At 40.9% G+C, this 11,988-nt stretch overlaps 1 protein-coding gene across 4 annotated transcripts in view; it reads right to left on the bottom strand.

Moving 5' to 3' along the window:
• The window catches only part of LOC149179092 (uncharacterized), a 395,456-nt gene extending 384,213 nt beyond the window's left edge, over positions 1-11,243 (bottom strand). Inside the window, exon 1 of one of the 4 annotated variants that reach the window (XM_089420514.1) lies at positions 10,581-11,243. In XM_089420514.1, the coding sequence (XP_089276640.1) occupies positions 10,581-10,982 (402 nt within the window). In that variant the 5' untranslated portion in view covers positions 10,983-11,243. The remainder of the gene's footprint in view (positions 1-10,580) is intronic. The other 3 variants (XM_089420515.1, XM_089420517.1, XM_089420516.1) reach the window with 3 other exon arrangements.
• Positions 11,244-11,988: the final 745 nt, after the last annotated feature.

Genomic DNA, 11,988 nt, shown 5'->3' on the forward strand with positions numbered 1-11,988 from the left:
TAGAAAGAGAAAAAGCAAAGGTTCAAAGAGCTTTGACATGTTTTACAAATGCGTGGGTGGATTGTAGGGTATCCATTGTATCAAATGGTTGGACAAATATTAGAAACTAACATTTGATAAATGTTTTTGGTGTTTCTGCTAGTGGTGTAGTATTTATTACATGTCATGACTCCTCCTACGTCAGTGCAACTTCCCAAAACATTGTAGATCTCCTATTGGAATCAATCAAAGATGTTGGTCCTAATAATGTGGTTCAAGTGATCACTGATAATGCAGCAAATTGTAAGGCAACGGAAAAAATTATTGAGCGTACTCATCCACACATCTTTTGGTCTGGGTGCTTGGTGCACACATTGAACCTTTTGATGCATGATATTGTGAAGCATAAAGAATGTGGATGGATTAATGAGCTTTACAAGAGAGGGAAGCAACTCATTAAATTTATCATGGGGCATACAAGGGTAAACTACTTTTATGGCACTTACTCCAAGTTGTAGTTGCTTAAACTTGCAAAAACAAGATTTGCAAGTTATTACCTCATCTTTAGGCGGCTAGTGAATGTGAGACAAGCTTTAACTAATATGGTGACCTTTGAATCATGGGAGGAAATTAACACTGATAGAGATGGTGCTAATGTAACCAAGGACACTATTCTTGACAGGTTCTTTTGGTCACAGATTAAATATGTTTTGCACACCAAACCAATTTATTACATGATCAAGTTTGTAGATTCAGATCGGCCAATAATTGAGGAGGTGTATGAACAAATGGATAGCATTTTGGGGCAGATTAAAGACATTGTTGAGCCTCGTTATATCACCTTATACAATTATATTCGTGCAAAGGTAGAAAAACGATGGGATATGTTAAATGTTCCATTGCATGCCTTAGCATATGTTCTGACACCTAAATACTATCATCCATCCTGGTTTTCAACACCAGCACTTGGGGGGGAGGAGCAGGAGAAAATCACACCTAGATCTAGAGGTTCTATCTAGTTATATGAGAGCATTGGATAAATTAGTCCCTGATGAGGAGGATGCTGTCGTGGTACGGAAACAATTGAGCAACTATATGTTGATTTGGGGTAGCTTTGGATGTGCTCTAGGCCTCAAATTTTGTAGGGAGACTTGGGCACATGCATTCCAAAGAACTCAAAAGCCATTTTGGGAAATTCCACCCAGAGACAATTTTATTAAAATAATTAATATTTTTAACAGAGTTCCTAAGTCTAAACTTGGGAAATTAAAATATTAATGGGTATTAATCTAATTGTAGGTGTAACTTCTAGAAAAAGACGGAGATCAAGTCAAAACAATCTGAGCCTTTGATTATGAGTTAATCTAGGTCGTTGGTTGTCCAACAGAAAGATATAAGAAGGGGTTTGAGGGTCATTTGGAAAATACACCAAGAGAGATCAAGAAATCGATTTTCTGAAGTGAGAAGTTCTCAAGAGGAAAATTCTATTAAGGAGATTTCTTGCAGTTGAGGGGTAGGGATAGCTTCCGGAGATTTTCTCAGCAGGAGAATCACCAGCATAAAGAGGCAGAGAGTGATCCAACAGCCCAGACACAAAGGCTGACGCAGGGCCACGAAGGGCCACGCAGAGGCAGCACAGAGGGTGAGCGGGAGGCTAAGAGCAGAGACTCTATGCAGCAAATCGATCAATAGACTGAGTGACACAGAGCCTAAAGAGGTTGACACAGAGCCTGCGTGAGGACTACGCAAAGCAGTGTCGAGCCTGCTAGAGGCCATTCATTCAGTATCCAGATCAGTCGAGAGTTTCTTAGTGATTGTGTGAGGTAATCTCACAAATCTTTCTGCCAGTATTTCTCTATGTAACTGAATAACCCTGTGAGATATTCAGAGATGTATTCAGAATTTGCTACTGCTTAATAACAATGTTCCACCAAGACTCTGGGACGGGGAGACGCGGGTGCAGGGAGACGCACAAAGGGGACATGTGGGAGTACCCTCAAATTTTAGGGAAATTTAGGGGGGACGGGGAGATGTCAGGGTATATATTTTTTTTCCTTTTTAATATATATATATATATTTCAAATTCATATTCAATAATGAAAGCATAAATACAATGATACATACATAATTGAATTAAATAATGGAATACATTGATCCATACTCATCATCCTTAATAATACATATATGATTCATCCATAGACCACAAGATTCAATAATGAAATACTCCAATCCATATTCATTATTCATTATTCACCATTCTAGAATCTACATTGATTTAAAAATTAAATTCATCATTCATAATTCATAATTCTAAATTGATTTAAAATTAGAATTCATCATTCATCATTCTAGAATCTAATTAGTACTAAGCAAAATAGACTATAATAGACACTGAAATCTGAATACTGGAATAGTAAATTGATATAACTAAAACTCAAAAACAGTGGAGTGATGGGTCTAAAAGTCACTCTAAAGTACAAAGAGGGCTTGGTGCTCTTCATTAAATACAAATTCCATACCCTTGTACATGACAAAATGCAATGGAAACATTGCAATCCATCGAATCCTAAATTCCTGAAAAACTGTTAAGTCTGCTGGATTTTGAGTGAGATCTAAAATTCTACTTTCTCCATATGAAATCCAATGAGGTCGGAACCACTCTCAAACATCCTAAGTCATTTCATGGTAATGTTAAAAATTTAAGTAAAAGGATGAAAATGAAAGATAAAGGAGAATGTCACTTTTACTTTAAGAATTTAACATTACCATGAATTGCATAGCATTAGTAGGGAAATATGGTCAAATACTAGGTTTTCCCTGTCATAAATCATTGTTTACAAGCAAATTTAATGGGGGACGCATAGCCCATATTGAGGGGGGACGCCCAGGCGTCCCCTTTTGGGGAGTCGCATCCCCCACACTGGGGAAATGTCCCCCCCTGCGTCTCCTCGCATCTCCCCAAAAGGGGGACGTGGGGAAACGTTTCCCCAGACGTCCCCCCGTCCTGGGTGCGAGGGGTGCGCGCACCTGACCCTGGGGGATGCGTCCCCGTGGAACACTGCTTAATAATAATAAACCCTCAGAGTTGTTGCACCGGTTTTCCCGCATTGGGTTTTTCTAGGGACATTTGTCCAAAAATAACGGTGTCTATTGTGTTGTATTTTCTTTCTTGCTCAGTGTCTTGTTTCCACTTATAATTTAATTAAGTGAAGGTTGCAGTAGTATTTACTTCAATATTTGTCGTAGCACATAGTAAATAACTTGTATGGATTAACAAGTAGGAGAAGTAACATCAATTCGCTGTAGTAGGGGTTCCTCTTGTGGAATTTTCACATGGTATCGGAGATGTAGGTGAAGAAAGAAGAGCAGAGCCGGTAGATCCAACGCTAAGCAAAAGAAGGGAAATTGAAAAAGATGCAGGAGGCAGCAGTTCGAAAACCCAGAAGGCTGACGCAATTCCAAGCCAGGAGTGCAGATTTTTGAGGCAGTCTCTCTCTGAGTGAGTCGACGAAGAGAAGGACTTCCAGTTCAAATTTTTGCAGGGGCAGAGGGAGCAGCGTTGAAGCCTCAGTGTGAGAGAGCTCGTGGGACGTAGATTTTCAACAGGTTGTTTGTTGGGCTAAAAAACATCAGAAGAGAGAAGAGAAGCACCTTGAGGGAACTTTTCCTCAGCAGACTTCCCGCCGAGAAGTCCGTTTTCTCATTGGTTGAGCAGCAGCAGTGAGAAGCAGAGAGGATTTTCGACATTTTGGCAGATATGGCAACCAGTGGCTTGAGGGATCAGAACAGGTTGGACAAAGCATCCAACTACGTCATCTGGAAGGCTAAAATGTCTTTTCTTCTAGATGAGCATGCCCTCAAGACGTACATCGACAGTGTGGTCGCTAAACCTACGGTTGCAGATCCACTGAAAAAGTACAATGCTGAGATGACAAAGGCTAAGAGGATGATCCAAGATGGAGTCAAGGATGACATGGTGTGTCACGTTTCTAGCAAAGCAACTGCTAAGGAGATGTGGAATGCCTTGGCCACATTATATCAGGGATCTTTCGAGCAGCGGAAGATGTCCATTCCTCACAAAGTTGAAGGAAACCCATGATGAGTTGTTTGTTGTGAGGCATACATCTCAAATTTCAGAGTTGGTTAGACTGGCCCTCAATTCTGTCTCAGATGAGTGGCAAGTCTTTGTCCAGAGTATCCTAGGCAGAGCAGCATTGCCTAATTGGGATGAGATGTGGGCAGCTCTAAAACAAGAGGAGCTGAGGAAAGACCTCGTCAAGGTCAAACTTGACAAAAGCAGCGGCAGCAGTGGGTCGAAGCCCAAGGAGAAGGAGGATAATGAAACCCTTGCATCGAAGGGGCAGCAGGGACAACAGAGACGAAAGAAGGACGTCTCCAAGGTGAAGTGTTTCAGATGTGACGAGATGGGCCACTATGCATCCCAGTGTCCTTTGAAGAAAAAGGACAAGGATGAGAAGCACGATCCTAAGGTTGCAGTAATGAAGATCGAAGAGGAGGAGTTCGTCATGACAGCCGAGATACCTCCAGGAGGGAGGTGGACTAATTTAGAACTGTAGTTTGATAGAGCTACCGATGGGCAAGATCCTTGAGGAGTCCACCTCTTGGATCAATACCTTGCTATGGGAGCCCAGTTTTGCAGTAGCAGGATGGACTAGTGTCGAATGGTGCCGAGGAGTGTCGGGGAGACAGTTGCAGTGGCTAGGAGCGCCAGAGTCTGAGCAGCACAGAGCAGAGTTGGCAGCAGTGCAGATGGCACAGAGCAGAGGTCAGCAGCAGCGCAGTAGATTCAGAGGGTCAGCGCAAAGACTAGCAGCAGTCAATTCCAGCATTCACGTGGTATCATACTGAACACAGTTAGTTCAGTAATTTTGGATGTTTTTCAATTGCTTCTCTCAGCAACTGAGTTGCAGTATGGATGCAGTGTTAGCAGTGGCAGTGCTAGCAGCATAGGAGATGCAGCATTTAAGAGGGAGCTATAGTATAGATGTAGCATTGGCAATGGCAGTGTCAAAGGCAGCAGTACAGTTGTAGCAGCAGCGCAGTAGTTGGTGGACAGCATGTCAGACATCAGCAGCGCAGAGGACGATGCTTCAGAGTCAGAGCAGTATGCAGCAACAGTGTATTGTTACAGTACATTCCTCGCTAAGAGGGAGTGTTGATTTGGGGTAGCATCGGATGTGCTCTAGGCCTCAAATTTTGCAGGGAGGCTTGGGCACATGCATTCCAAAGAACCTAGAAACCATTTTGGGAAATTCCACCCAGAGACGATTTTATTAAAATAATTAATATTTTTAATGGAGTTCCTAAGTCTAAACTTAGGAAATTAAAATATTAATGGGTATTAATCTAATTGTGGGTGTAACTTCTAGAAAAAGACGGAGATCAAGTCAAAATGATCTGAGCCTTTGATTAGGAGTTAATTTAGGCCATTGGTTGTCCAACAAGAAGATATAAGAAGGGGCTTGAGGGTCATTTGGAAAATACACCAAGAGAGATCAAGAAATCGATTTTCTGAAGTGAGAAGTTCTCAGGAGGAAAATTCGATTGAGGAGATTTCTTGCAATTGAAGGGCAGGGATAGCTTCCGGAGATTTTTTCAGTCGGAGAATCATCAGTAAAGAAAGGCAGAGAGTGATCCAGTAGCCCAAACGCAGAGGTTGACACAGGGCCACGAAGAGCCACACAGAGGCAACGCAAAGGGTGAGAGAGAGTCTGAGATTTTGCTGAGGCGAGTCAATTTCAGAAGCCAAGAACCAAGGTGTGAGACCGCGAGGCTGAAAGCAAAAACTCCGGGTAGCAAATCGATCAGCAAACTGAGTGACACAGAGCCTAGAGAGGTTGACGCAGAGCCTGTGTGAGGACTGCACAGAGCGGCATAGAGTCTGCTAGAGGCCATTTATTCAGTATCCAGGTCAGCGGGGATTTTCTCAGTGATTGTGTGAGGTAATCTCACAAATCTTTCTACCATTATTTATCTCTGTAACTGAATAACCCTGTGAGGTATTCAGAGATGTATTCAGAATTTGTTACTGCTTAATAATAATAAACCCTCAAAGTTGTTACACTGGTTTTCCTGCATTGGGTTTTGCCGAGGTCATATGTCCAAAAATAACAGTGTCTATTGTGTTGTATTTTCTTTCTTGCTTAGTATCTTGTTTCCGCTTATAATTTAATTAAGTGAAGGTTGCAATAGTATTTACTTCAATATTTGTCGTAGCACACAGTAAATAACTTGTATGGATTAACAAATAGGAGAAGCAACATCGGTTCGTTGCAGTAGGGGTTCCTCTTGTGGAATTTTCACACTATACGCTTAGCACTGGTCCATTTGGGAGCATGCATGCAATTAGAGATCAAGAAAATTTTTCTTCTCTTGAGTGGTGGAACATGCATGGAGGTGCTACTCCACTTCTACAGACTTTGGCATTGCGGGTGCTATCACAAGTGGCAAACACTTCTTTTGCAGAGAGGTGTTGGAGCTCTCATTCTTTCATCTACAGTGTTAAAAATAACAGGTTAAATTTAGACTGGGCAGAGAGCTTGATTTATGTTCACTACAACTTGCGATTGTTGTCCCATTACTATGATGATGCAAAGACTAATAAAGACCTTAAGGTTTGGGACAGAAATCCAGAGGAGCCCAATTTGGAGGATGGAGTGTTGCGATTAGAGCAATTAGAGGATGCTCTTATCCAGGATGATGATGATCGAGTTGAGATGCCACCCCCATCTAGTTCCTTGGTTTCCAAGGTCCATGCTTCAACACCAACAACAAGGGCTTCATCTTCATCAGTTCCACAGTCACTACCACAACTTCCAAAGCCACCATATTCTTCATTGCCACCACGTGGAGGCTCACGTCCTATTCGTGGTGGAAGGAGGAGAGATTAGTAGATATATTCACAATTTACTACTTTTTTCATAGATTAGACTTGTAGACTCCTATTGTGAATTTGAACTTTTTTGTCTTACTCTTCCTAGTTCAGTGTGTACTTGAGTCTTGGTGGTGGCCAAGTGGCCTATTTTGTAAACATTATTATTTGAATTTTGGACATGACTCATGTTGACAGTTGCTCACTTGCTAGATAAGTTACTTGAATGTTTAATGATTTTATCTTCTAAATGTTTTATGTTTTATGATATGCTTAAAATTTTTATGTATGTTTGTAATTGCTAGAATCTAGATGGTTGATGCTCAAATAATTAATCATTGATGTACAATGGAATCATGGATGTCATATCTATCTTGATTTATGTAAAAATATGCATGTTTTCATGTCTTCTACAACTAATTTGGTATTTGGGATGTTCTTTTTAATATAAATGCAAAAAAAATATTATATATATATATAGTAGACGCTTCCAAGATGCTTCGCTTCCTAGATTCTTGGTAAATGACGCTTCCGCATCCCCGCTTCCAAAAAACATCCCCGCTTCATGCAACACTGGTTCATACAGTAGCTTTAATGACAATTGAAGTATAAGTGCAAAGAATAGTTTCGCAAGGGAAGAGGAAGTCTATACTTTTGCACCAGAAGAGGCACAGTTATATGGAGGAGTAGAGGGTGCATGCATATGCCAGTCTTAGTTTATTTCCAGTTTTGCCTCCTTCAGTTCACTGCTGTACCATATTTAGAGGAATCTAGTTCAGTTCAGTTTCTATTTCAGTTCATCTTTGCTTAATTCCAGAATTAGCATTCCTAGTTTGGGGTTTCTGCTTTTATTGAGTCTGATTTCCAGATTTAGAAGCGTGCAGCCTTTACCTTCAATTATCTTCTGTTCTAAAGCTGGATAGGCTGCATGAGCAGACTTTTGACTTCGAGTTAGAATGGACACATTGTCCTGGGAAGGAGGTACATGCTTGCATGCATGATCAGCCTCTCCTATTTGGTGTACTTTCTTAGGTACTTAGCTCATGCAAAGAGGCAATGATCCCTAGGCTGAAATAGATCTTAGGGTTAAGATTTATTTCAGGAGTTGATCCGTTTCTGGATCAGACTATTTTTATAACCCTACAAGCCTTCCTTTCGTATAAAAGGAGGTTCAGTATAGGGTTTAAGCATTCAGTTCAGTAGAAATCACTGAGCGATTAGAGTTGGGATTCAAAGCTTCCAGTATTTCCAGTATTTCCTGTTTTCAGAAATTCAGAGTAATAAAACAGTGCTGTGATTTGAGTTTCAGATCTATTGTACTTGCTGTTATAATTTTCAGCTTGTTGTGTTTCAGGTCATAGTAAAAATCAGATCTCAGTTTTGATAGTACTTTCAATTTTCTGTTGATCCTCAGCAGGTAGGTTAGGTCAGGTATTTAGCACTGTTACCATGTGCTGAGAATTTCAGCAGTGGCTCCCAACCCAAGACCGCAAGAAGTATGGTGCCCCACAGAGTTACCTAACAGAGAATTCCCACTTCATCAAGTGTACATTCATTTGCTCTGATGGCCAGTTTTACCCCCTCGAGCTCCTGAAACGGGAAGCTCCAATACTGGAATTGGAACCTCAACCAGACAGCCCCTGACTCTACGTAGATGGCCACACCAAGGAGTTCTTCAGCGTTGCATTCTCCATTGACAAGCACCAAATCATCTCCAACTCCCTCAATTCCACAACATCCACCTATACGTCCTTTGATGATCCATGTGTTTCCTCCAGCATGGATCAAACTCTCACCACTTCTCACACATCACATAAGCACACAGCCACTCAGAAGCACTCCAATGTTGCAGTTCTCCTGAGAGAATGCATCAAGTGTGTGTGCGCGCATGCACAGCTCTGGTATAAGGCCATCTCTGAGTTGTAGAACATGCTCATAGTTAAAAAAACATTTTAGGACCAAGACCGTTGGGGGGAGGGAGCACCCAGAAGAAGCCGCCACCTACTTTCTTTTAATTGTTCCATTAGCCCCCAGAAGCTCACTTGGCAAGTCTGTGAAAACTTCAGGTAAATGTGAGTACAAGGTCTTATGTTCAAATCCTGGTTGCTTACTCATGGCCGTGTGCTGAGGGCGATGCGGTTCACCTAGGGGTTATACTATTATAGTGGTAGCGGTCAGAATCAACCCTGTGTCATGCAATACGAGACCCCGGCCCAGTTGCCAATTCCTCTAGACATAAAAAATTAAAACATTAACTGTTCCATTAATATACTTTCAACTGGCTACTCCCACTGACTGGGGCCTATTATTTCCACCCAACCGGATGCTTCCATCTTTGCATTACATAAACTAAGGCATTTCATAAACCCTTACTATAACGGAGGGAGCACTCCAATTGTTCGGCCCTCCTGAGAATGCATCGGCGTCTCTATGTGTATGCAGCTCTGGTAATAAGGCCATCTTTGAATTATACAATATGTTCAGAGTAAAAGAACATCTTAATCCTTGTTTTGGGGGGATTGGTGGTGGTTGCACTCAAAGTGACCTAGACGTACTGTTTGTAGATGTCCCCTAAGGTTATCTGGTTCATCTCCTGTTTAGACGGTAGAAGGTGACCCATGGATCTAATGGATACCTGTATGGGGAGAGTTAGTGGCCACTGACTGAAGTAACTGGAAAGCCTCTGAAAACCAACAACGGACACTTCTTAAGGCACCTGCAAAGGCAATGGCCTTCGATGAACATAGCGCGAGATACGGGTCCCGATCCCTGGCGGAAGCCAAGTCCCCAGATATCCAAGCCTTCTGAAGGAAAGAAGGCAATCGCCCAGACACTGGAGATAAGCACCAACAGCAGAACTCCAATCGGAATGCACATCACTGCAACATAAAATCATATCACTGTTCGACTGCAGCAAATCGCATAATGACGTCCTGCCTTACGGGATTTCGTGGGAAAAGGCACAACTTTCAAAACCTACAAACTGAAATTCGCAGACCTCTCTTGTCAGAAAGATCAGCCCTGTGAAGGATGTAATACCATGTTAAACAAATGTAACAGCCGGGAACTGGAAATTGCAGAGATGATAAATGGTTATTCCATCCCAATCGAAATGAATACAAAGTAAGCAATGTCAAAACAGCAGGGGGGGCACCAGGATTAGAGTGGAGAATACCCCATTGTGGTGAAACACTCCACCATCAAATATGATTACGCTCTGGTGTGTCATAAATGATAGAAAAATAATATAATTTAATATGTGGAACTGACGTTTTAGTCCTCATTTAGAGACTCGGTAACTCCCTTCATATATCTCCTCACATATCCACTTGCCCCACGGCAAGCAGGAGTTACTCTTCAATAGACCAAATTTCCAAGCCACCGTTAAAAAACGTGGGTGCTTAATAAGTATGTTCAATTTGAACCCTCAGATTCGCCACCTTAAAATCAAAGAAACGTTATGGCTACAGGAGCCACTGCAAAAAACCTGAATGATGAACTCTGAGCTTGGCAACCTCAAAATCAAAAGACTGGTATGGACATAAGACAAATTTGAGTCAAAGTAGAATCGATTTACACTGTACTAATGCCAATAATATCAAATGGGTTTAAATGGCAATTTTTTCTTAAAACTATAATGTTCTTTGGCTTCTTGACCAAATAAAAACAATCCATAATTTCCACAGCCGTGAGTAGTAGCAGTAATAACCTTCAGTGGAAGAGGCAACAACCAGTGAAGAAGCAACGAGAACAGACTCGCTATCTGCAAGGGAGGCCAAGATTTGGGCACAAACACACGTAAAGCAGCTACGATGGCCAGCTTAAACAAAGCCTTTAAACCTCGCCAAATAAAAGCTCCAGGATTCGAACCCTCGACCAGCCACGTACTCGAAATCCTCCTATGCGTTCGCTGAGAAGAACCGTTATGAGGAAATGTGAGTGTGACTTCATTGAATCCATGTGGTACACTACGCAGGAAAAAATTGTGTGGTGAGTGTATGGTATGCTCCTGTCTTCTTCTGAGGAGGGTCTCCGGAGATGGGTAGAGGCATCGCAGACGGTGCCTTCTCTTCTTCTGGCGTTTGTCTTCGCTAATGTCCTCCCACGCCATGCTCAGGATTTTATTCGTTATCTCTCTGATAGAAGATGTCTATATATGTACATGGTTTCGACAGTTTACATTTTAGACGGAAGCATGTAAGGTCCCATCCTGATAATAAACAGGAAGTAGTACGCGTAATGGGATATACCATTTACTGTAATTGTTGCGTAGCAGCACGTTTTTAACGAATTTCACCACTAAGAAATGTTATGAATTACTCGAATCGTATCGTTGTAACCTGTTCCTGTTCCGAATTTCACCATGCTAATCCATATGATGCACTGCGGGTACATCGTGGAAGATGGTTACTGATTGATTGTGGAAGATGGTTACTGATTGATTTTGGTATTGGGGTTTTATAATTTTAATTTAATTATTAATATTTTTAGGGAAATAGTATGGCCTTTTTATAATTTTAATTTAATTTTTAATATTATTAACTTAATTTTTAATATTATTAAGGGTATAGTAAAAATTTAATTAGAACAAATAGAATATTTTTAATAAAATATTTTATTCTTTAAATTCATATTAAGTGTACCATTCAGAAGGGACAATCTAGTTTTCTGTCCGTTTGTGTCCCCTTTCTTGCTAGGTGTAGCCTGTCCTATTTATTTTATTTTTGTTTGGTTCAATTTCCATTTTATTTCAGTTTCATGCGGTCATAGTTTTCTATACTTTGTATTGTCTTTGATTTACTTTGCATGACACTGACAATGTGAACATTCTCTTATGATCATGGTAATAAAGGAAGAAAATGTCAAATCCCAATTTATTTTTATGTGTAAAGTGTATGAAATAATTCTTACGCAAAGTTTATTTAGATTTTCATATTCATATTTAGGTATCTATGAAGATCATGAAAGGCAGGCCTAATCAGGTTGGTGGATATGTTTAATTGGATGGAATGGGCCCAATAGTCTTGGGGTGAAAGCGTGAAAGCTTAACCTTGTGGAATGTGATTATTGTTAAGCATTAATTTTGAAGTTTCGAGAAACATGCACATGGATATTAA

The sequence above is a fragment of the Pinus tabuliformis genome, chromosome 4_1 (assembly GCF_031772625.1).
Source record: "Pinus tabuliformis cultivar Carrire ecotype Pingquan chromosome 4_1, CPIR1, whole genome shotgun sequence".
Lineage (NCBI taxonomy): Eukaryota > Viridiplantae > Streptophyta > Pinopsida > Pinales > Pinaceae > Pinus > Pinus tabuliformis.